Source organism: Sus scrofa, chromosome X, assembly GCF_000003025.6.
Source record: "Sus scrofa isolate TJ Tabasco breed Duroc chromosome X, Sscrofa11.1, whole genome shotgun sequence".
Lineage (NCBI taxonomy): Eukaryota > Metazoa > Chordata > Mammalia > Artiodactyla > Suidae > Sus > Sus scrofa.
Genome location: NC_010461.5, coordinates 121,221,348 through 121,244,428, shown reverse-complemented (window position 1 = coordinate 121,244,428; position 23,081 = coordinate 121,221,348). Strand labels below are relative to the sequence as shown.

General features: G+C 47.0%; 2 protein-coding genes and 1 long non-coding RNA gene across 17 annotated transcripts in view; 2 read left to right on the top strand and 1 right to left on the bottom strand.

Moving 5' to 3' along the window:
* LOC110257797 overlaps positions 1–12,998 on the top strand; it is a 268,589-nt gene extending 255,591 nt beyond the window's left edge. The window contains exons 1-11 of one of the 5 annotated variants that reach the window (XM_021080474.1): positions 5,341–5,710; positions 6,091–6,183; positions 6,402–7,001; positions 7,543–7,586; positions 8,402–8,513; positions 9,040–9,131; positions 9,878–9,964; positions 10,081–10,283; positions 11,816–11,872; positions 12,008–12,121; positions 12,713–12,998. In XM_021080474.1, the coding sequence (XP_020936133.1) occupies positions 6,975–7,001; positions 7,543–7,586; positions 8,402–8,513; positions 9,040–9,131; positions 9,878–9,964; positions 10,081–10,283; positions 11,816–11,872; positions 12,008–12,090 (705 nt within the window). In that variant the 5' untranslated portion in view covers positions 5,341–5,710; positions 6,091–6,183; positions 6,402–6,974 and the 3' untranslated portion in view covers positions 12,091–12,121; positions 12,713–12,998. Of the gene's footprint in view, positions 1–5,340; positions 9,132–9,877; positions 9,965–10,080; positions 10,284–11,815; positions 11,873–12,007; positions 12,122–12,712 lie in introns of those variants that run through there. The other 4 variants (XM_021080473.1, XM_021080475.1, XR_002340785.1 and 1 more) reach the window with 4 other exon arrangements.
* AFF2 (AF4/FMR2 family member 2) overlaps positions 1–23,081 on the bottom strand; it is a 486,016-nt gene that overhangs the window by 19,146 nt on the left and 443,789 nt on the right. For all 11 annotated transcript variants that reach the window (XM_013984014.2, XM_013984028.2, XM_013984035.2 and 8 more), the window contains 7 exons: positions 19,105–19,327; positions 13,459–13,754; positions 12,903–12,966; positions 9,935–10,071; positions 5,263–5,334; positions 4,870–4,963; positions 2,872–2,924 (listed from right to left, as the gene is read on the bottom strand). In XM_013984014.2, the coding sequence (XP_013839468.1) occupies positions 2,872–2,924; positions 4,870–4,963; positions 5,263–5,334; positions 9,935–10,071; positions 12,903–12,966; positions 13,459–13,754; positions 19,105–19,327 (939 nt within the window). The remainder of the gene's footprint in view (positions 1–2,871; positions 2,925–4,869; positions 4,964–5,262; positions 5,335–9,934; positions 10,072–12,902; positions 12,967–13,458; positions 13,755–19,104; positions 19,328–23,081) is intronic.
* Positions 503–4,857, top strand: LOC110257798. The gene is made up of 3 exons (XR_002340786.1): positions 503–906; positions 2,746–2,863; positions 2,984–4,857. It is a non-coding gene; the product is annotated as an uncharacterized LOC110257798 (long non-coding RNA).

Sequence of the window (23,081 nt, the reverse complement as noted above, 5' to 3'; positions counted from 1 at the left end):
CCCTCCGGTTCGGTTGGTCTTTCCGTCGAGTAGGTGACTTTCCAGGGTGTGGGACCACTTTCTCCTCCACAGTTCCCTTTCGGGAGTGCCTGCCCAGCCCCGATTCCCCTTCTCTCACTCTCCTCTTTTCTCTGGTGTTACCCAGTTATGTCACGAGATTCTTGCCATTATTGGAGTTCAGGTTCTTCTGCCAGTGATTAATTGCTGTTCTGTGTGAGTCGTTTAACCTGTAGATGTGGTTTTTTGTGTGTGTGTTTATGGGAGAGGGTGAGCGTGTCCCCCTACTCTTCCACCATCCTGCCTTCCTCTCTTATTTTTTTTTTTAATTTAAATCAGTTCTGTTTTTTTAAAATTTTTTTGCATATTAGGGCCGAGTGTGCGGTATATGGAAGTTTGCAGGCTAGGGGTCAAACTGGAACTGCAGCTGCCAGCCTACACCACAGCCACAGCATTGCTGGATCCGAGCCGCATCTGTGACCTACCCCACAGCTCATGGCAATACCAGATACTTAACCTCCAGAGTAAGGCCAGGGATCGAACCTGCATCCTCATGCGTACTAGTTTTGATTTGCTACTGCTGAGCCACAATGGGAATGCCCCTAATGCTTTCAATGTGGCACCCACCACCACCTGTCTACTGCAACACCCCTTCTAAAGGCCTTTCCTACTTCCATGCCCTTTCTAGACTTCTCTCTTTTTATTCTCTCCAGGTGACATCTGAGATGGCTGCCCAGCCCTTTTAAACTCTCTATGACGTGGTTTCCATGACTGGTTTTAAGAGTTGCAGAAACTGTTGCACCGCCTGTTTCTACATGGCCTGGGAGCTACCCATGGTTTGAAAGGATAAGCATTTGCAATCACCTTGATGAGAGAGAATGGAACCTTAGAACCCCAATTAAGCAAAAGGTTATTTTTTTTTTCAAAATTCCATTCTTCTCCTTAACAGATTTGTATTATAAACCTCATACTTCACTGCTCTGACATCCCAGATTTCATCAGTCAGATTTTTGGGGAAACTTGTTTTCTCTTGTATTCTCTTTCCATAATAGCCTCGCTTTTGCCTCTTGCCTGGCAAAGCCCTGAACATATACTATCCGGCCCTTTGCAGAAAAGGTCTGCTGACCCCTGCCCTCTATCAAGTGGATTTTTCTTCTTCTTCCAGTTGCTTCTTTGCACTGTCTTCCTGCAGCCCTCATGGTCGGGGTCGGGGGGGGGGGCTGCTTCTTGGGCGTCCCCAGAACTTTGTTCACAGCTGTCACCTCCCTCCACTGGACTGTGTGCTTCTGGAGTTGAAGGATCCCATGGAATTCAGCTGTGTCCCCAGCTTCTCATACGGAAATGCTCCCAAAGCGAGCATGCTGAATGAATGGGCTGTGACCCACTCACGCCCCCACCCCCCCCGCGACCCTTTTGAGCTCTCATTCAAAAGCTCTCTGGCCTACCAAAGGGAGTGTGCTTGCTTCAGACAGAAGCTGCTTTAAAAATCATTTCAGGAGGCTTTTAATGTGACTTCACAAGCTTCGAATGCATTTGAGATCTTTCGTTGCAGAATTAAAAAAAAAATCCCCCCCCCCAATGATCCTTTAGTGGCTGCTTACCTGAACTTGCCTTTGCTTCACTCTGTGCTCAGAGAAAATAGCTTTTGCTGGGCCTTTCAATGGTTATTTTTATTTTCTGAACTTTCAGAGAGACGCGTTCTTTGGCTTTTGTTCGTCAATCTAAGAGTAAGACCTAATTCCACAATGTAAGCGGTACTTCTTTTCAATACAGTAATAGAGTTAACGTGGAGTTTTTAATGGATCTGTTCCCTCACTCACTCTGACTGTTTTTATGATCTTAGAGTTCACAGTCCCACTGCTTTAGGAGTGTGCTTTGGAGATATTTATAAAGTGGCAAAGGGGACTATTTCACTGTCGAAGCAAGTGTTTTGATCAGAGACAGGAGAATTCTGAAATGATGAAAGGGGGGAAAGCAGGTCTTTGCACAGTCATCCAGCTCCCTTCCCTTCCCACTGCTGGTGGGAAGCGGGCTTGGGGTGGTGAGGGAGGTACTGGAATCAGAGGAGAGACGATGCTTGAGCAGGTAAGCGAGGGCACATAGCTGGGTGAGGGCTGGGGCAGAACCAGGATCCCGAATCGCCCTCTTAAAAGAAACAGCTCTGCAGAGGAGCAGTGGGTCCGGCCCTTTCACTGTAGGGCTAGAGGAACAAACCCAGAGAGAAGAAGGGCTCTCCCGGTTTACCCTGTGAACTAAGGGCAGCCTTGGGGGGGGGGTGGATCAGTGGATTTTCCGGCTCCCGCCCTACGGCTGGAGGTCTGAGCTGCCCCAAGCAGTACGGCCCGAAGGACGGCCTCAGAGTCAGCGAGTTCTCTGAGCCTCAGACCAGCATTATAGGAGAGGCTTTTATATTTCAGGTCAGGGCATTTTAGTAGTAATATAAAAATCATCAGGAAGGCTCAGATAATTGGCTGACTAAGTGCCTTCACATTTTCAGCACTATTATGCCTTTGGTTTTATTAAACAGCACTTACCATATATCAATGAATATTTCATTGGTCTTTCATTACCGAGCAACGCATTGAAACATCTCAGCGGTGGAGGTAACTTTACCCCGCCTCCCCGAAATGGCACGGCGCTTGCCATCTCATTAGCAGATATTTTTTATGGCCGTCATTTGGCTGAAAGATCAGATAGTTAAAGAAATTCGGAATCGCATCCTGCTCAACTTTTCTGTCTTGTCACCAGCGGAAACCTGACGCGAATCACTGCAGCTTCAGAACTGACCCCTGCTCCCGGGTCGTCAGTGTGAAATATCTGGGGTCTATTCCATCACTGATTTTCGTGAAAAAGCAATTTTCAGAAGGTACTTACTTTCCATTGCCTACCCAGGGAGATGGTATCTGAGCGACTTTTGAAGCATTTTGCTAAAAGAGAGAAAGAGAGAGGGAAATGAGGACATCTATTTTGTGTTTTATTAATTCAGAACCAGATGGAAGTGTGATTTCGAGGACATTAATATTGATTGCAGCATTTGGGGACGCCTCCTGTTGCGTTAGCAGAGCTGGGACGTCTGCACACGTCAGCACACCACGAAGCACACTCGATGCAAATAGCTGGTTAGGATAATTAGTGGGCTCCAATCAGGACCATGAAAGTCACTTGATGAAAGATCTTATATCCTGAAAGGCCCAGTGAAATCAGACTCAGCTCTCCAAGAAGTGGTTTAATTATCCTCATCGGAAATTTATTCTGCAAAACAAGCTCTCTTCAGGGTACAGACAAGCCTTTCACCTTTCGCTCCACTTGCAAACTTTTCCCCCACGGGGCAAGGTGGGCTGTCATTTCTGAAATCCCAGGAACTTGCCAGGACCAAGCCGCGTTATTTCCCCCCCTCTGGTGGGCTGGTTTCAAGAGCGGGCCTGCTCCCATTTTCGCGGCCATACCCGCTTGTGGAGCATAGGAAAAGCGGACTCTCAGCGCGGCCGCAGGAGGACAGCAATCAGCTCATCATAATGACCTCACGGGGCTGGCACCTCCGGTTTTGAATCTCAAAGTCCAACACACTCCCAGAGGAGTGAGTGAGTGACCTAACATCTGTCTGGCATTTTGCAATGCCCTGGAAGCTACACAGGCCAGGCCCCAGACGACGGATGCTAGGGCTGGGGGGTCTCAAAGTGTGACCGCAGGACCAGCGGCATCAGCACCGCCTGGGAACTCGTTAAGAAATGCCAAGTCTTAGGACCGGCCCCAGACCTCCAGAGTCAAGACCCCTTTCCAGAGCCCAGGTTGAGACCGCAGACACACAGCCATGAGTGGGTATTGCATTTGACCCCGTTCACCTACACGAGCACCAGCTTTATTCTGGCCACACCAAGGAGTACTGGGAACTCGCTCCTTTTCCCAGCTGAGTCAGTGTCCACACAGAGCTGTGCACCGCCTCTCCCTGGGTTTGGAAGTTTGATATACGGTCAGGAAAGGATTCACTGCGAACAACTGCCTTGGTGCAATTTAGCCAGGTGGTCTCATGCACTTGGCAATGATGATGATGATAATAAATAAATAAAACTGTCCTTTTCTTTCACGATTTGCTCAATAGGGGCCCTGAGCCTTCTCAATTCTAAATCATGACCAGCGCTGGGGGATCTGGGGGCAGAAGCAACAGAAGCGCCACAGACCCTCAAGCCAGTGATGCCTTGAACAATAGCCAGGGCTAGCACCAGGCTGCTGCTTGTACTTGTTATCTGAGCTCATTCCCACATTTTGGCATTGCATTTTGCAGTTGAAATATCTTTTTTTTTTTTGCTTGAAAATGACTTCATCTCCCGAGATGATGGATTTATTGTTTGTATATTTGTTGTGACAGCCAGAGCCATCATCTGTCTTAAGGTGCAACCACTGAACTCCAAGGCTCCCCATGGCCAGTGGGCTCCCAGGGGTGTGGACGTGCCACCAGGGCCCAGGGTGGCTGCAGTGACTTCTCTCACTGCTGAGGAGTTTCAGGGCTGGCATCTCCTTTACCACAAGACTGGCCGCAGCCACAGCCGCAAGCCGTGTCACCTGGCGGGTCCCCTGGGTAGGGTGGGGTGGAAGGCATCACCCCCTGACAGTGCTGGTGTGACACAGGCCGTTTGTTCAGTCCAGAGAATAATCCGGGGATGGCACAATGGTACCTTCTCTCCCTGGAATCGAATCAAACGGAAGCTCTCGGCTGAGCCCGGCAGGACAGGTGGGGGGCGGGGGCGGGGCTGGCGGGGATGAGCAAGGTTAAGTCTTTGGCAGCAACAACCTTGACATTGAATAGCATGCCTTCCATGTCTCATTAGTGGTTTCATCGCCCAGGACATATAGATTATACAAAATAAGGATTACCTTAAAATATTCCATCAGCGATCTGGAGTACTTCATGGCGTGGTCCTTCTTCAGTTTGAACATGCGCAGGTAGAGGAGGGATAAGCACCGGTAGCTGTGGTTGTGGAGGAAAGACCGTGTTAAACCCAACAGTGAATGAAATCCGTGAACTCAGAAACGGTTCTCACCAGGCAGCTACTCTCCTATGATTATTGAGAATCATCAGTGAAAAGAGAAAAAAAAATTCAGAGAAGGCGTGAGCATTACAACATTGCATCTTGCAAAGGGTATAAATGACACGGAGTGTTCAGTCGGCAACAGAAGAGATCCATTCGTTAGCCTTTAATCGTTTTAATGGAAAACAAGAATAACGATCTGGGGTAAGCAGCTTCAGGTGAGTTTTCAGAGACTTACCATAGTACGGCCAGCTTTTTGTCCCCATCCGAAGCCAGGGGGCTTGCAAAGTTCTTCAGCCTCATGGCATACCTTTGGAGAGAAAGGACAAGGTCAAGTGGAATCCGGCCCTTCGGAAAGTCCCCAAGGCATGGGTAGTCTCCGCACCTGAACGTGAGCCCCCCACTTGCTCTGGGCCAGAGGACTGAGAAGGGCGTGTGGGCAAAAGCATGCTTTCCTGGAAACACATATAGGACGATGACCACGGGAGTTGTACACTTCTGGTGTGACACGGCAACTGGCTCTGGAGAAGCCAGCTACACGCGGAGCCCACGTTTTAAGACGGTGCTATGGAATTGCCGTGGGTTTGGCGTGTGTACACATGCTGGAAAAACACTGTGTCGAAGAACGCTCCAGCCAAATGGTGTTATTGGCTTTCCACAAGAGGTGGGCACAGTGTCAGTCTCAGGTGAGTTTTGGCAGATTCGGTAAATAATAGCATAACTAGGTCTGATATGAGCCGGGGTGGGGGTGGGGGTGGCTCGATCACAGTTCCAAAGGCCTTTTCTAATGGCTCTGGTGTAGAATATTCTCTAGGAAGTGGTTTTGTTTTTTTAATGGAAGGTCAATTTCACAGCACGTGAAGCTCTGGCACCCCTAATTTATGGTGCCTGTATATTTTCTTTCCATTCTCTTTAATTGTCACTGTTCCACACCAGGGCCATCAAAGGTTGAGTAGTTCCCATTTTATTTTCTTCGAGCTGAGTATATGCCATTCTGGGCATTTAGACACCTGAAAACCAATTCATTGCATAAAATCGCTGTCTGAGCTTTCATGCAATTGCACAGGTAACTTGTGGTGGAAGAAGCAACAGAGCTCGTTGTTGCAGAAGGAAGGTGAAGACGTGCAGGCAACCTGGACTATCTGTGGTTTAGATGAAGGTGACGGCCAGCCCGCGCCCATGGGGATGCTGTGCCCGCACCATGGACTCCCCACTCTCAGCACCCTCCCCAGAAGACAGCACCCTATCTCCCTACTCTCCCGGTCACCGCTCCAGTTCTGTCCAAGGAACCTTTTCCAACCAAAGGACCTGTGCACCTGATGGGGGTGGGGGGAGCTCCTGTTATTGTCATAAATCACAAGTGCATTTCTATTGCAGATCCCACGGCCCAGAGCAACGCTAATCGCATGAATGAAAAAAACGGGGTGCTCTCTATGTAACCAACACACTGCTGGGGAGAGAGTAATACAAATTATCTTCAACATAAAATTACACTACTAAAGACTATGTTCCTAAAATCTACAACAACAAAAAACTATGTTCCTATTACAGTCACCCTCTAATTGCAACCACTGCAGAAGTGACTCGATCGTGGAGCTCCAATTGCTTAAATGGGCCAGAAGACTTAGTGACTTTAGCCCATTTGATTCCCCAAATTTTTCTGCAAAAGAAAATATTACACACACACCTATACTAAATATAGAAAATATAGTTATACATATAAACAGGACACACAAAGGAGTACCCGTCAAACTGTTGGAATCTGGGGGAAAAAAAAATCTGATAAAATCTGAATAAGATGGATGGACTGTACCAGCATCCGTGTCCTGGCTGTGATCCTGGACTGTAGCTTCACTAGACAGTACCGTGGAGGGGGAAACAAGGGTGGGGAATCTACAATTACCTCAAAATAAAGTTTAAAAATACTGCCGTGACTGTGCAATAACCTACATGGGAAAAGAATCTGAAAAGAGATGGGTATGTGTATATGCAGAACTGAGTTACTTTGCTGTAAATTAACACAACTTTGTAAGTCAGCTATATAAAATAACATATTCAAAAATCTAAGACTTAGATTTTTTACCACTTGTAGAAAATGAAAATTTGCATAAATATTCCTTTGTATATGATCTAAAATTACCAGATGATAATACAAATATTCACTATAAAAAATACTGCCTTTAAAGTGAATATCTATAAATTCTCCATTGACTTTCACTGGGTTGCACTGAAATATACTCCTACGGGGAGTAAACTAATACATAATGGGAAAAATAAAACTGTTTAGACAAAAAGAAAAATAATATTGGAAATAAGAAGGGGAAAAGAAGTGGTTTTCCAGTGGAAACAAATATTACTCAGGGAGTCACCCTGCATTTTCACCCAAAATGCAGTCTGATGTTCTGCTTTTATATTTTGAGAGCATGTGTTTTCCTAAAAGAAAAAAAGAAGCAAAAAGAGAGGGCAAACACCCATAATTTCACCCCAAATTACAGCTATGCTCTTATTTCACTTGCAGGTCGCTCCACGTACAGCAACATGTTTCTCACGGTCAGAAACGCAGTGTGTATAACATTCTGTGACTTGTTTTTAGCATCATAGGATAAACATTTTCATGCAGCTCCATAACCTCCCTCATTGCTGAATTTCAATGGCTGCACGTGATCCTGTTGAGTGTACTACGATATAATGAATTAGCCTTCTATTATTGATTCTTTGGTTTGCTTCTAACTGGGTGCTATAATATTGGTCAAACTGACCACTGTACAGATAACTTGTTCTACTCTTATAGTTATTACTCCTACAGTTATTTTCTTCAGGAGAGGAAGTTCAGATTTCTGGAAGTCGAATTACTGGCTCAAAAGATAGGAAAGCTCTACTTGTATAGCTTTTTCTATACAGCACCCAAGTGCCCTCAGTTTTACAGTGACCAACTTCCGTCCCCATTACCAGGGCGGAAGGGGCCCCGTACATCACTATTTTGTGTGCATGCTAACACTAGGTATTAACAGTCTTACATTTTCTTGTCAGTTTTAAAAATGCCTTGTTTTAATCTGCATTTGGGGATGAAGAGAAGGCATGGCTTTTCCCCGTGTTTGTTCACGAATATTTCCCCTCGATTCTGTAGCTTCTTTTTCTTTTCAAATTGTATTGATTTGCGCCCTCTCCCTATTTTTCTTGATGAGTCTAGCTAAAAGTTGATCCATTTTGTTTATCTATCTTTTCAAAGAACCAGACTTTAGTTTTGTTGATCTTTCCTACTGTTTTTCTCCGTCTCTATTTCATTTATTTCTGCTCTGATCTTTATGATTCCTTTGCTTTTACTAACTTTGGGTTTTGTTTGTTCATCAGTTTTGAGTCCTTATAATTTTTGCCAGGATTTTCATCTTGGGCGTCTTTGAGAATTGCCAGCAGCCTCATACAGACCCTGAGAAATCAATTTCCCCTCAAGAGCTACAAATGCCAGTGGTGGCTTTCACAGCACATAAAGTAAGTCTGAGAGATACTTTACACGCTTCTCAGAGCAGTGAGAAACCAAAGATGGTGGCCTGGCTGGGCAAGGCTGGAGCTTTCCTCATTATTTCTCTACTTTCATGCCTTTAACTAATCTTCTGATTCTGTGTAAGCATAGCTTTTTTTTTTTTCCTTCTTCTTTATAATGGTTCCCCCTCTTTTGATCTTTTTGAAGGCTTTCCTAGGAAAATATGCATGCTAAATTTGTCCAATGTTTATCTGAAGGTTTAGGTACAAGTGTCCTCAGAATTGTAACAGTGTATTGCAGATTCGAGAACACAATAAAAAGCAAGCCTGCCATTACTGAGCCAGAGGTGGCTGGGATATAAGGGCCTAATGGGGCAAGAACTACTCACTCAATCAAAAGCAATTATGTAGTCCATCCAGCGAAAGAGGGTGCTTATCTGCTATTCAGAGGTGGATTAGATTATTTTACAACTATCTGCAAATTACTGGAAAACTCTAAAATGGACATCGTTTCTTCTCTTTCCCCTTCTTACAGGAATTTTTTGATTACCCACGAATTCTACTGCACCGAGACCCACAGGCCAGAAAATTCCATTTAAAATGCCAATCAAACCAAGAAGCTGTGCAGTTAATATACCCTTCCCTATTCTCACCCTCTCAACTCTCCCCTGCCCTTCCCTCCCCTCCCACACCCCCGCTACCACCTTGACTGTCCCTCAAATTCCAGATGCGTGGAAAGTCTATGCCACACCTGCGGCTTCCAAAGGGAACAGTGCCCCTCCCTTTTTGATAACCTAAGCAGAAATTCTTAGAAAACATGGCTCAGAACAGACATTCCCATGGCACTGCTTTTTTTGAGTTATAAAAACTGCACTTTGAAAAGACAAGTGTCCATAGGCCAGAAAAATGATGCTCCTTTACTTCTTCCCACTATGCATATTGCAAATTATATAAGACTCACTTTTTTTTTTTTTAAAGGGTTGTTCCCACGGCATATGGAGGTTCCCAGGCTAGGGGTTGAATCAGAGCTGTAGCCGCTGGCCTACACCACAGCCACAGCAATGCCAGATCCAAGCTGCGCCTGTGACCTGCACCACAGCTCACAGCAACACCAGATCTTTAACCCACCGAGCAAGGCCAGGGATCGAACTCGCGTCCTCATGGATGCTAGTCGGGTTCGTTAACCACTGAACCATGACGGGAACTCCAAGACTCACATTTTTAACCTCTGAAGGGGCTCATGGGTCCCTCAATGAGAAGTTGTCCATGGCATTAATTAAAGGGCAAGAGCTAATTATGATGACCTCTCAGAAGATGCCTTGCACAAATCATGACTATGTGGAAGTGATTTTTTTTTTTTTTTTAATAAATAGCAGCTTCGGTTTCGGCCGGGGAAGAGCTGAGGAGGAAGGCTGCAGCAGGACACTGACCTCAGGAGCTCCACGGTCTCGGAGTACATGGTATACGGAGACTTGGCTTCCAGCGGGTCGCGCTCCATCGCGTTGCCACACTCTGTGAAGGACAGGGCCGCGTCGGCGTAATTCACGGCTTTGCCAAATTTCTCGAACTGAAACAGGAAGAAGACTGGTCAACGTGGGAGTTCCTCTGCTCGCCTTCCTCCGAAGGAGTGGTTCTCAACCCGGGGCAATTGCACACCCCTCCGCCAGGGTACCCCTGGCAACATCTGGAGACGCTTTTTGGTGGTCACCCCCCGGGCCAGGGGCCATCTAGTGGGCAGAGGCCGGAGATGCTGGTGGAGAAGAGAAAACGGCACCCAAGGTATCATGTCTTTGTGGCTTTCCTGTTGTTCTTACTGGTTCGGTGCAGCGGAATTCAAATCACTGCCTAGACTGGTTTCCGCTGACCCCATGTACCAGACTGGTCAGGGCAGTGCCCTCTAGACAGAGCCTGCAGTGAAACCCTGCTTTTTTAAGCCTCCTGGACAATGAACAGGACCAGGCTTTGCTTGGAGCTGTCGTGAGCACCTCAGCCCCAGCCCCAGGAAGAGAGTCACAAATGGGTATGCTATTGTCATGAAAAATGGGAAGCTGCGGGGCGAGTGTTGACAATAACCCCATCGCTTTCACTGTAAATGATGGTCTGAAATAGCGTGTCAAAAAGTCCCAAAATATAGCGCTGCTAAATATTTTAGTTTAGTAAAATTTTATTGCAGAAGGTTTTAGCCCTGATAATGGTCACGATGAAAGTGACTTAGACATACTGATTTCTTTTTTATGTGTAATGAATATTATATATGACACTTTTATAGTGAGTCTTTTATAACAGTATTTAACATTTTCAATTTTTGATAGCTGGATGTAAGAATTCCACCAATATGGAATTTTATGTGAAAGACGCCATCTAATGCAGATTTAGCTATTTTAATTTTCCTGTATACCTTTTATCAAAATATTTTCTATGCAGCTGCGAAGGTTTCCGTTCTCAAAATGGCAGAGTGGCTGTTTCTAGCAAAGCATTAAGTACAACTATAAAATGATGAGTTACAGGGCCTGCAGAATCTCTTGTTGTAAAGGCCTCTCTTTACAATAAATGTTCTTCAGCTTTTATGGACTGCAGGAATTCTGTGCTTTCCTTTCTGTAAGCTGTTTTGGAAAAATACGGTTTCGACCAAACTCAAAATGATGTCATGAAAACCTATGTGTCCATGCAAACCGTCTCCTTCCCTTGCCTCAGAAGGAACCCCCCTCAGGTCATCCGTTCCCGATGGGCGCTCTCATGTGGAAACCAAGCTTTGCCTCCTGATTTTCTTCCATTTTTGCCCGCACCCATGGCATATGGAAGTTCCCAGACCAGAGATCCAGTCCCAGCCACAGCTGCTGCAGCCACGCTGGATCCTTAACTCCCTGTGCCACAGCGGGAACTCCTACATCCTGATTTTTGAAAGTGACTTTTCCTTCACAAACACAGAGCTGGAAGGATCCTTAACAACCACCAAGACCAGATCTCTCTTTTTCCAAAAGGAGAAAGTCAGGTCCAGAGAGAAAACTGCAGGGGCCACAGTGCCAATCAGCGGCCAAGTCTCCTCTCTCTCTCTCTCTCTGGGCCTCAGTTTCCCCACTGAGAGACTTGAACTGTGGTGGAGCTCCTAGCCCTGGCAGAGATGTGAGCCTAGCAAGCCATCTTCCTCTAAATGAGTATTTCTCAGTCGTCTTCTTTTCCTTAGCATCTCCCCCACCCCACTAAGGGAGTTTTGGATTTTTTTCACACACCCCATTGAAATTTTAATGCTAAAGATAGACTGATTATCTAAAGCTCCCTGATCCAGCCTGCCCTGTCATTTTTGTCTGCAGGATCAGGGGACAGTATCCTCCAAGAGACAAGTCACACCCCTGAAAAGTCAGCTGCAGGTAAGAGCTGAGCAGCTTGGATGACCATGGGAAACTGACAGAAAGTTGGGAAGCGATGGGTGCAGGGGCCATGGGCAGTTGCTGGTGGCCACACACAAGTCATGGTGCAGAGACCGTTGTCATCCCCCGTTACAGCCCTGAAGGGGCAGCCAAGTCCTGGCTGGACACACTGCGATGATGGAAGATGTGATTTTTCTAACCTGGTGGAGTTGGACTGACAGCTCTAACTGGGCTGGGCTTTCGTCAAAGGTGAGGAGCCTGCATTTTAGGGCCTTTTCTAAGGCAGCAGCTCTCAGCCTCGGCTGCACTTGGGAATCACCAGGGAGCTTTGACACCCATACCTAGGTTCCAGTCTCAGAAATTCTGTTTTTTTGCTTTTTAGAGCGGCACCCGTGGCCTATGGAGGTTCCCAGGCTAGGGTTCGAATTGGAGCTGTGGCTGCCGGCCTACACCGCAGCCACAGCAACGCGGGATCCGAGCCGCATCTGTGACCTACACCACAGCTCACGGCAACGCTGGATCCTTAACCCACTGAGTGAGGCCAGGGATCGAACCCATGACCTCATGGTTCCTAGTCGGATTCGTTAACCACTGAGCCACGACGGGAACTCCCCCAGTCTCAGAAATTCTGATTGCGTTTCTCTGGCCTGGGCTTCAGGGCTATTTTAAAGCTCCCCAAGTGACTGCAACAAATGATTGAGGCCTCCTCTTAGGTGGGGCAATCAAACGAGTACCCACGTGCTGAGCTTCTCACTGGTCTGGGGAGCCAGAGCCCGTGGAGGCGGTGGGGGCCAAGCGTCCTGGGGAATCCAGAGACTAGAACTGCCTTTCTCTGTGCAGGGTCCTGCACTGGCTGTGGGCCTCCCTCTGGAAACGTCATCAGATGCAGCAGAAAGCTGAGTCTTTTTCTACAGACCTGAGTTTCCCAGAGCCCATTTCTGAGGCCACTTAACCCCAAGTGGGGTTTAGTGGAGCCAGTGGGAGCTCCCGCGTCCTCCAGGGCAGTTCCAACGGTCATGAGGAAACCTACCAGTGCGTCAGCTTTGTGCTTCAGCTTCTTAGCCTCTTGCATGTAATAATCAGCGTTGTGAACCCTGAACAAACAAAACGAGCTCACTTAGGAAAAGCGGTGTTTCATCTTTTCATTAAAAGACTGAACGGTCAAAAGTCGGGGATCTATGTAGGCTTTCCCCCCACATTCCTCTACAATGCTTAAAACACCCAGTAAATGAAACCCGAAGTGCACGATGGCCCCTTAGGATAAATAAGCACATCCTCCAAGCCCAAACGGATCCAACAGAACCTGGCTGTCAGTGTCTCTGTTGGCACACAGTTCTATCTGAGGATACGGGATTCCGCGCCCGCCTTTGGAAATGGTAACCGAACGGAGCGGTTCAAACGGGCCCGTGATGTTTCTCGGCGAGGGCAGAGGTGAGTCTGAGGGGGAGGAATGTGCTTTGAAGGCACGGGAGCTGCCGCTGAGGTCTCACTTCAGGCGACACCTGCGTGGTGCTAGAAAAGCCATACCGCCTCCCCCCTCTCTTGCCACTCCCAAAGCACGTCTGGAGACTCTGGGGACAACATACGAGTCATCGAAAGTGAGTTTGGGTCGCCGGACGTTGGTAGTGCTGCTGGACAGAAGGGGCAGGGCTGCCCAGGATGTCATCTCCAGGTGGCTGCTATCCATGAGGCCGGTCGTGATGGTGGACGTGATGGTGGAAATGGTGGTGGTCGTGGTCGTGGTCGTGGCCGTAGCGGTGGCCGTGGCGGTGGCCGTGACAGTGGCCGTGACAATGGCAGTAGCAGTGACGGTGGCCGTGGCAAGAGCAGTGTTGGTGACAGTGACGGTGGCAGAGGCTGCCTTTTTGGGAGTGTCTCCCTCCTGGAAAATAGGAGGACAAAGAGCTTCCATGAGGTCCGGATTTGGAGAACATCTTTTCATAAGTGGCTTAAGAGGAAGGAAAACAATGCACACAGCGGGAGGATGAGCAGGTGACCTCGGGATACAGGTTATGAACTCTGTGACCTGCCAGCTTTTGCTCTATGATGACACCAGACTCCGAGCTAGTCAGGTGCTCTGACTACACTGCCCCATCACCCCAGTAAGGCCACCCTTGGAAAGGTCTAAATCCGGAGGCGGGGGGAGGGGAGGAATGGGAAAGGCAGGGAAGGAAAGAGATGGAGGGAGAAGACAGACAGACAGACAGACACACACACACACACACACACACACACACACACACACACACACACACGCAGATTATTAGTCTGGTGTGTATATTTTAAGGGAAACAGCCCAGAAACTTTTTCTAGGATAAAAAGAGTACTTGTCACTCTGCAAAATGCCAGATCCGGGGCAGCAAAATGCCAGCAAACCAGGCATCATACTGCAATCGTCAGTACCCCGGGACCCAGGCTGAGACTGCCTTTCTTTTTTTTTTTTTTCCCCATGTTTTAAAGTTTGATTAACGTCGAGTTGATTTACAAAGCTGTGATCATTTTTGCTGTACGACAAAGCGATTCAGTGACCCATGTCCACACAGCCATCCTCTTTCAGATTCTTTCCCCACGTAGATGATCCCAGAAGACTGGGTGGAGTTCCCTGTGCTCGACAGCAGGTCCCTGCTGGCCAACCATTCCATAGACCTCAGTGTGCACATGCCCATCTCACACCCCCAGTCCATCCCTTCCCCCAACCACCTGTCCCCTTTGGTCACCATAAATTTGTCTTCAAAGTCTGTGAGTCTCAAAAGGATACAAATGACCTTATTTGCAGAACAGCAACAGACTCACAGACTTTGAGGCTGCGCTTCTGTTCCCGCGAGGTCTTGACCGATTTCCGCTTAGGTGATGCCACACAGGGGACCCCTTCATTTCAAAGTCTTGGGATAGTGACAGCTCATTTTGACCAGGTTAAAAAAAAATCAAAGGAGTCAAGACTTCTGAGCCTTTCTCTGAACTGTCACTGCCACAGAAAGAATGGGATCCAGATGAAAGTATCTGGGAAGATGTGTAAGGCTGTGACCATAGTGTCACGAGGCCACCTGCTGTGTTCGCACGCCTAACTGTGCCCTCCCCACCCGGCAACTTCTGGACTATCCTAACTCTTCTACCTCTGGCCATGCTTGCCCCGCTGCCTCTTCTGCCTTCTGCTTTTCTGCGTTGGCATGGCCCTAAGGTTGGTATCCCCGGAGTTCATTCCTCAGCTCTCTTCTCTCTTGACCTTGACAGAATTTGCCGATCTTGCAGGCACTGGCCCTGATTTGACAATCCGCAGATAACTCCCCAAAGCAAACCTCCGTCTCATCCTCTGTCCAACGCTCAGGACCTGCAGTGACCACCCTGGAGAGTTCCACCAACATGGCCGATTAGCACCTCAAATGGCTCGGAAACCAAACTGATATGGAACCCAGTCCTCTCTTTCGGTGAAGGGCAGGACAGTCTCCCCCGTCACTGAGGCCGGATTTGTTCATGTGGGTGAGAACACTGTGGCCATCCCTGGGCTGGGAGCATTGGAACCAGTGTCCCCCCTGCCTGTCTGAGCTGTTCTGCTTTAATCAGCTTTACATATCGAAGTTCTGTAAATTATTTCATTTAAACATGATGATGCTCCAGAAACTTTTTGTCTTTTGTCTTTTTAGGGCCACACCTGTGGCATATGGAGGTTCCCAGACTAGGGGTCGAATTGGAGCTATAGAAGCTGGCCTATACCACAGCCACAGCCACGCAGCATCCAAGCCGCATCTGCGACCTACACCACGGCTCATGGCAATGCCAGATCCTCAACCCACTGATCAAGGCCAGGGATCGAACCTGCATCCTATGGATACTAGTTGGGTTCGTTAACCACTGAGCCACAATAGGAACTACTTTTTTTTTTTTTTTTGTCTTTCATAAGCTTTTTTTCGAAAAACACTCTCTAGTTCATCTCAAATTCCCCCCCCCTCGTTACCCTTATGCAACCAGCTACAAAGTCCTCTTCGCTCTGGCTCCCCAAAATCTCTCAGTTCTGTCCTTCTTCCTCTGCAGCCTCAAAGTCCAGGCCCTCATGGCTTTAGACAGAGATGGTCAAACAGCTTCCTGGCCAGACGCCCAACCTCTGAGCTAGCTTTTCCAGTCACCCTTCATCTGCTGCCTGCCAGCCTCAGCTCCCTGAATCACACTGCAAACCCCAGCACCTGCCACCAAACTGAACTCATCCCATTTGCCTCGCTTGCTTCAGTTCCTTTCAAAGTCTTAGGGTTGAAAAGCCTCCTCTTTATCACTTTAAAAAAAAATCTTGAGATAATGTATTTTTAAGCAAAAAAAAAAAAAAAAAACAAACAAAAAAAAAAAAACCTTTTTCACAGCCACACACGAGACATATGGAAGTTCCTGGGCCGGGGATTGAATCTGAGCAGCAGCTGTGGCAATGCCCCACTGTGCCGGGCCAGGGATTGAACTCATACCTCTGCAGCTATGTGAGCTACTGCAGTCGGATTCTTGACCCACTGCACCATGGTGGGAACCCCTGTGTTTCTGCTTTTTAAACTGAGGCAAAATACACATTACATGCAATTTACCATCTCAGCCATTTTTAAATATCCAAGCACATCTGCAGTGTCGTGCAACTTATCTCCAGGACCTTTGATCCTGCAAAGCTGAAACTCTGTGCCCATTAAACCATAACTCTCTGTCCTGCTTCCCCCCCCCCCCCCAGCCCCTGGCAATCACCATCCCAGTTTCTGGCTTTGCCAGTCTGACTACTCTAGGTGCCCCGAGTAAGTAGAACCATACACTCTTGGTCTATGACCGGCTTGCTTCACCAACCACAATGTCCTCAAGGCTGACCTAGGTTGTAGCACAGGGCAGAATTTCTTTCCTTTTTAAGACTGGAAATATTCCACTGTGTATACAGACCCCATTCTGCTCAGGCACTTCCCTTCATTTCTAAACTCTACTCCTCTGTCAATACTCTCAACTCAATCCAACTCAACCAATGCCTTGTCCTTAGGCAAACTGCCTTCCGTCCATGGCCAGAAGTGCTTGAAACCTTTTGGGTCCCTACAGAGGTCTGAAGGGTCTGTCTCAAGCCCTCCTCTAAGACAGCGATCCCCAGCTATTTCATACCCTAGCTCATTAAACACGTCTCATTGCTCAGAGAGCCCTTTGGGCACCGGAGCCTTCTCTGATTTATGACACCACGCACCCCACCCTGTTCCACTGCCCCATGGCCCAGTATGCTCAGGGATTTGCTGAATGCAGGCTGGCCAGCCTTAATCAAAAGGGTCACTTTACAGATAAAAGTCGAATGGGAACATTTCTTATGTCCATGAAAATCTTCTTTTCCATTTCATCCTGGACCTTCTGAATATCAAAAATGTTCACCATCAAGAGCTCATCGAGATAAATGTGCCGAGAGACTACACATCTAAAAAGTGTTATGATGGATATGGGGAAAATAAAGTTCAGCATGGATCTTGTTCAATCCAAACACATAAAACCTCAGAGCCTTCTGAACTCCTAAGCCAGCTCCGGGTTTCTACTGCCAAAGCCAGATGGCTCAGACCAACCAGTGGAATCAGCCCAAGAGAGTGCCACTTGTCTCTATGGCAAAGACATGTGACAAGAACCTTGAAACACCACATCTACCACACACATGCCACTGATGTCAATCCTGGCATACCTGACTTGAAGTGGCTACGTTCGGCCATGATCACGTAAGTCATATAAACATATCCTCTGTTTCCATTCCCCCATCCATTGAGTCACCAAACAGGACAGGACCCCATGCATAAATGCAACAGAGAAGACACTGCGAATCCCAAACTGAAAACACTCTTGGAGCTGAAGGAAGCTTTATAGATCATCTGGTCAAATCTACTCATTTCATGGACTCAGAGAGGTTTCATAATCTGCCCAAGGTCACAGAATGAATTTGTTGCAGTGTTAGCACTATGCGTCAAGCAAGTCTCTGAAATTCCATAAAGTCTCCCAGATTTCAAGTCATTAATAGAAAAAAAAGTAATGGCCAAAGAAGAGGCAATGGGTACTCAGTCCTATCGTGGGGACCACAGTGATTTCTTTCCTTAAGGATCCCCCCCCCCGCTAGGTGCAAACGTAACCATATTTACCAGGTTTCTCCAGTAGTTTTTAGTTCCTGTAGAAACGGCTTTGCAGATCCCCTTACTATCATTGTCATAATAACATCCATATTAAGCATCTAATTATTTGCGACAACATACCAGGCGCCATACAAAGAGAATTGTCTACATATGGCGTATGCCCTCCAAAAGCTTGAGCAGAAGAAAGCATCAGAGTTTATAACATTAATTAATTATGAAAAATAGGATTGATAGTGTAATTACTGTTTGGACTACATGGTTCAATTCCTGACATTGTTAAGTCAGCATCTTTAAATGGGAATGCAAATATCATGTGGGCACACACACCTACAGATTTCGTATGGAAAGTGACAACTTCTTTATATTGGAGCAATTTCTTTATGTCGCCAACAAAATTTATCTAGATATGTATGTCATCCAGTCATCACCAATGATGGAGGACTATAAATGGTGGTCCTTAAAGCTCCAAGGCCTCTAAGCAGGTGCTAAAATAAATAAGTAAATAAATAGGTGCTTTTGGTTTAGGCCCACCAAGTTGGCACTAGACATTGGAACACTCATTGATTTGCACTCATGTGCTTTTTATATCACACAGAGATTAGATGCATATGGAGGCTATATCTGCATGTTCATGCATTTACACAAAAAGGCAGACACAGATGTCATTACTCTTCACCAGCAACACTACTGCTTATGGCTTCCATGGTTCATGTCCCTATTCCTGGGGCAGAGAAAAAAGACGTTGTGTCTGGATGTGAAAAGTGACAGTGTTATGGAAATGTCCCCCAACCCCAAGATCTGAAGGGATTGGACCAAAAGATGTCCAAAGCCCTGAGCCTCTACATGATAATTTGTTTGGAGAAGTAAGACTGGAATGAAAATTCATCCGAAGTTAAAATAATCAAGATTGGCAATCATGGAGGGTTTGTGTATTTGCTCAAGCCCATGTGTGTGTGTGGGCATGCGCGAACATACACACACACACAAACACACACACTTTTAAATTTCCTCTCTGCCTCTCCCCCCCCAAGCCCCTCCGCAACATCCCCAGGAGGTCAGGTCCAACTAGGCAAGCCGGCTCAACTTGTTTCTACCCGACAATTAGACTCTTTCTTCTAAGATGCTTACATTCACAGATATCCCCTTGAAAGTGGCACAGAATTTGCCTTCACTCCTCTTAGGCTTGGTCGAGGTGATTTGTCCAATCGGAGGGATGCTTTTGTCTTGACTGAAGGGACCGGTATTGCCACTGACGTTCCTGCGGCGTGGAGGGTCCTCTGGCAGGGGGGAAAGTGGAGGAGGAAAGAGCTTTTCTTCTTTCCTTCTATTTGCTCTCCTGGATGCATTATTTCTGTGCAAACAAGACATATAGGGTGTCATAAAATTTTGTCTCTCTTTATCCTGATTTTTTTTTCCCCCATGGTGCTGGTATTTTTCAGCTAAAGTAATATGTTGGTTGATGGTCCTTGACCCATGGTGAAGAGTGTACATAAAAACGCATGTAGGCATAGACAGCTCTAGAGAAGTAGCCCTCCCCGTGGATAGAAGTAGAGAATGCAAACATAAGTGTCTAAGAATAAACACAGGTCTCTGAAACCGGACTCCGTGATAGATGTAAATGTCTAAGGGAGGGTTGCCCCAGTGTGATATCTGAAACCTTTCAAGATTACTGTTAATTAGATTTTTATGGAAAATCCAATGCAGACTCTAATCCCATCATTTTTTGGATGGTTCCTAGTTATTTTGCCCTAGGACTTAACTGCACTGGTCACACAATAAACGATGCCAGAAACAATGAGTGGAAGGATATTTTCTTAAGAAATACTGTGTTTAAATATTACGCAGAAATAAATAGTGCACTGAATACTTTTGGGACACATTACAAGTCATATGTTTGAAATGTTCTACTCCAGCGCCAAGACTTAATGAGCCCCTGACCCTAGGTTGTTATATGGAAGTACTGATGTACTCAGCTTTACAAAATCCCGTTTGCAAAATATTTTGCCCTTTCGTCGCAAGACATCTGCAGCCCTAGAAGTGCTCCTGTGCTTTCAGACTGATTTATCTGCCCCTTAAATGGGCATCATCAAATAGACTGAGACTTCCAATAAAAAAGAACAACGAAAACCTTATGCTGGCTGCTTAACATGGTAATTGGGCCATGGATTTTTATTTTAGTTACTGTCTTTGGCTAATCAATGAAGATTACTTGAATTTTAATCTTTTCTTAGACAACTAATATTGCACTGTGCAGCCATTTACTTTTCATGATTATTGACTACAATTTTCAATAGCAAATTAAGTCAACACGAATTTATGTTTTCCTCTTGGTCAATTTCAGTCAGTGTCTAGAAATATAGATTTACAATATCTCAAAGCAACAAATCAAAGATGAACAAGCACTCAAGGGCTTTGATTTCCTGAAACGGTAGAAGTCAATGCAGTCCCCTCGTTCCACTTCTGCTGTGTTGCCCAAATTTGCCAATTGTAATAATATTTGTCATCTCCGTCTTCTGTTTTCATAAATGTGGTCCTGTGTCAATTTCTGTCCTGTGGCCACATTTTCAGGAAATTCCACTGTTTCTGCCATTACCTTAATTGGTTAAAATTAATGACAAAATCTTTGCCAATGGATTTTTAAAATGGATTTGGCATGAAAAGCCGTTTCAAGACAATGGTGACGCCTGCTTAAAATAACAGTGCAAACATGGACTTAGGATGAACGTCCACAAGGAAGCTCCGCAAGCACCAGCCCGCACCAAGTGTAATCATGACAAAGGAATCAGGCTTTGGGGGATTAACAGAGAGAGGAGTCAGGCGTTGCTGTGGCCGCTGTAGGAGTGACTGGGTCATTAGCTGTGACCACTCCCGCCTGCACTACCTGAGCTGCCTGAGGCGGGAGGGGGTGCTGTAAGGGGAAGAGCTGTTCCCTAAAAGCAGTCATAGTACAGTACTTTCTGTGCAGTGGCCGCAGGCATCTGGCCCCCTCTCCGTCTGTATGATAGTGACCCGGAACCCCGGGGCCTTTAAAGACTTCCTGGGTGAAAGAGAGCCAGGGAGCATTTTGTAGCGACCACTCTGTCATCATTATGGCTTCTTACTATAAGAACAATTTTGTACAGGCCAAAAGGGGACAGCAGGCGAGAAAGTCCCCCACTTAATGCTTCAGAGGCCCTTCCGAGGGTTCAAGCTCCAAGAAAGGGGGAAGGAGCTCATCGGGGCCCTTCTGATGGATGCTGGGGAGCTCCAGCAGTGCAGGCTAGTGTGGAGTCCTTTGTTAGGTTTAGAATATTCTTTGAGAAAAGTGAATGTCGTCCCATAGAAACTTCCAAGGATTTAGTCTGAAGGGACCACAAAGCACAAAGGAGCAGACAGGGCTCCCAGGAGCCCCGGGAGAGGCCTGCACTTGCTTCATCCTCCCTCACTGGTGTCCTGACATTTTCCTGTAGACATGGATTTGCTGGATGAGCAGAAGAACCCAGTTCAGCCTCTTCTTGAATGAGAAATGCTACTAGGTAAACACTCCTTTCCTAACCAAAAGCAGAAGGATTGTAAGGACCATGAGGTAAAACCATTTTTATGAGAACAAATGCAACATTTACTTAATACTTGGTCATCTCTCTTCCATGAAGGGGCGGCGGGCAGTGACAGATCACTGGGTCATTTAAGGAGGCTGGCAGTGGGGTCTGAGGGTGTGGCAATGCCCCACAGCCCCCCTTCTCTGCCCTGCTTTTTCTTTGGCCCTCAGGTGGCCCGGCCTGAATAGATGAGAGCCTGGAAAGATGGTGCGTGACTATTGGGAAAGAAGCCTGGCCCCACGCGTGCCTGCCCCCTCGCCACCCCCGGGGAAAGAGGGCTGGCTTGCTCCACCGGCCGCAGCGCTTCTTGTCCTCAGAACTCTGAGTATGTGAAGGGATGTTTCAGATCAAATTATATACCAGGGAACACAGATGCATGTCACAAAGAACTGCGGATTCTCAGGGAGAGGGGCAGCCCAGGGCCAAATCTCCTTATTACGGTGAGCGGATCTAGCGGTAATTGGCCTTGTCCTACCTTTCATCCCAAAACAAGGATCCAAACAAATGTGGGCTGATAACTTATTTCCGACATCGTATCTGTGGCAGATTGATGCCATATCACTGATGTTAAACCGTAATCTGTGAAATCAATTGTTAGCAGCAGTGAGCCAGATTGCCTCTCTGCTCTGGGCTGCTAATAGTCTCCAAAACTGGTCTTTGATGGAAGTAATCTCTAATGTTGAATGAATTTATGGCAATAATTATCCAGACGGAATGGCTCCAGTAGCTGACATGATTGTTAGTTAAGCGATATTTATAAGACAGAGGAACTCTGTCACGACGCTTGGTCGGGAAGGCTGGGGTTGTCTGAGTGAGGAGGGGACAAGGAGGCCTCCTGCCTGATTCTGGCACCTTCTGCAAGGAGGGAGACAGGAGAAGAGGTGCCAGCTGATTAGAATGAACGCATCCATCGCTAGCCGGCTTTTCCCAGCACAGAACTGCCTGGGGTGGGGGGCACCCCCAGACAGCTCCTCTCCCTGGCCTCCCTAGATGTGTCATTCCTTGGCCTTGGAAGAGTTCGGGATAGAGCTGCTGGGCCTCAAGCTTCATGTGAGGGTTAGGTAATGACACCAAAGAGGAAGCAGCCACCAGGTCACCCTGTCAAGGCGGAGGGGTTGCTTCCGTGGACGTCGTTTCATCACCATCAGAAGTGGAAATTGCCCGGAAGGCGGGGATTTGGTTCAAGCGACAGGTGTCTCTTGATGCGGCCCCTTTTTAATTCCTTTACTTCCTCTTACCCTTCACTCAGTGCTAGATGTTCACTTTGGCTGGTTTTGGTCATCAATCTGAGTTGGAGTAAAGAAGTATTGCTAAAAAGCTCCTGGAGTCCCCCCAAATCTGGCAGCCTGTCTGCCACCCTTTATCCCATTCATGTCAGGCTGGCAGCCAGGGACCACTGTCAGGACTGGACTGCTGGCAACTCCCATTTCTTCCTTAATGGTCCTTTGGGACAGGCCCCGCCCCCGCCCCCCCAAAGGGTTGAGTTGGGATTTCTTAAGCGTCCCAACAATGGAAGGATCACAGGAA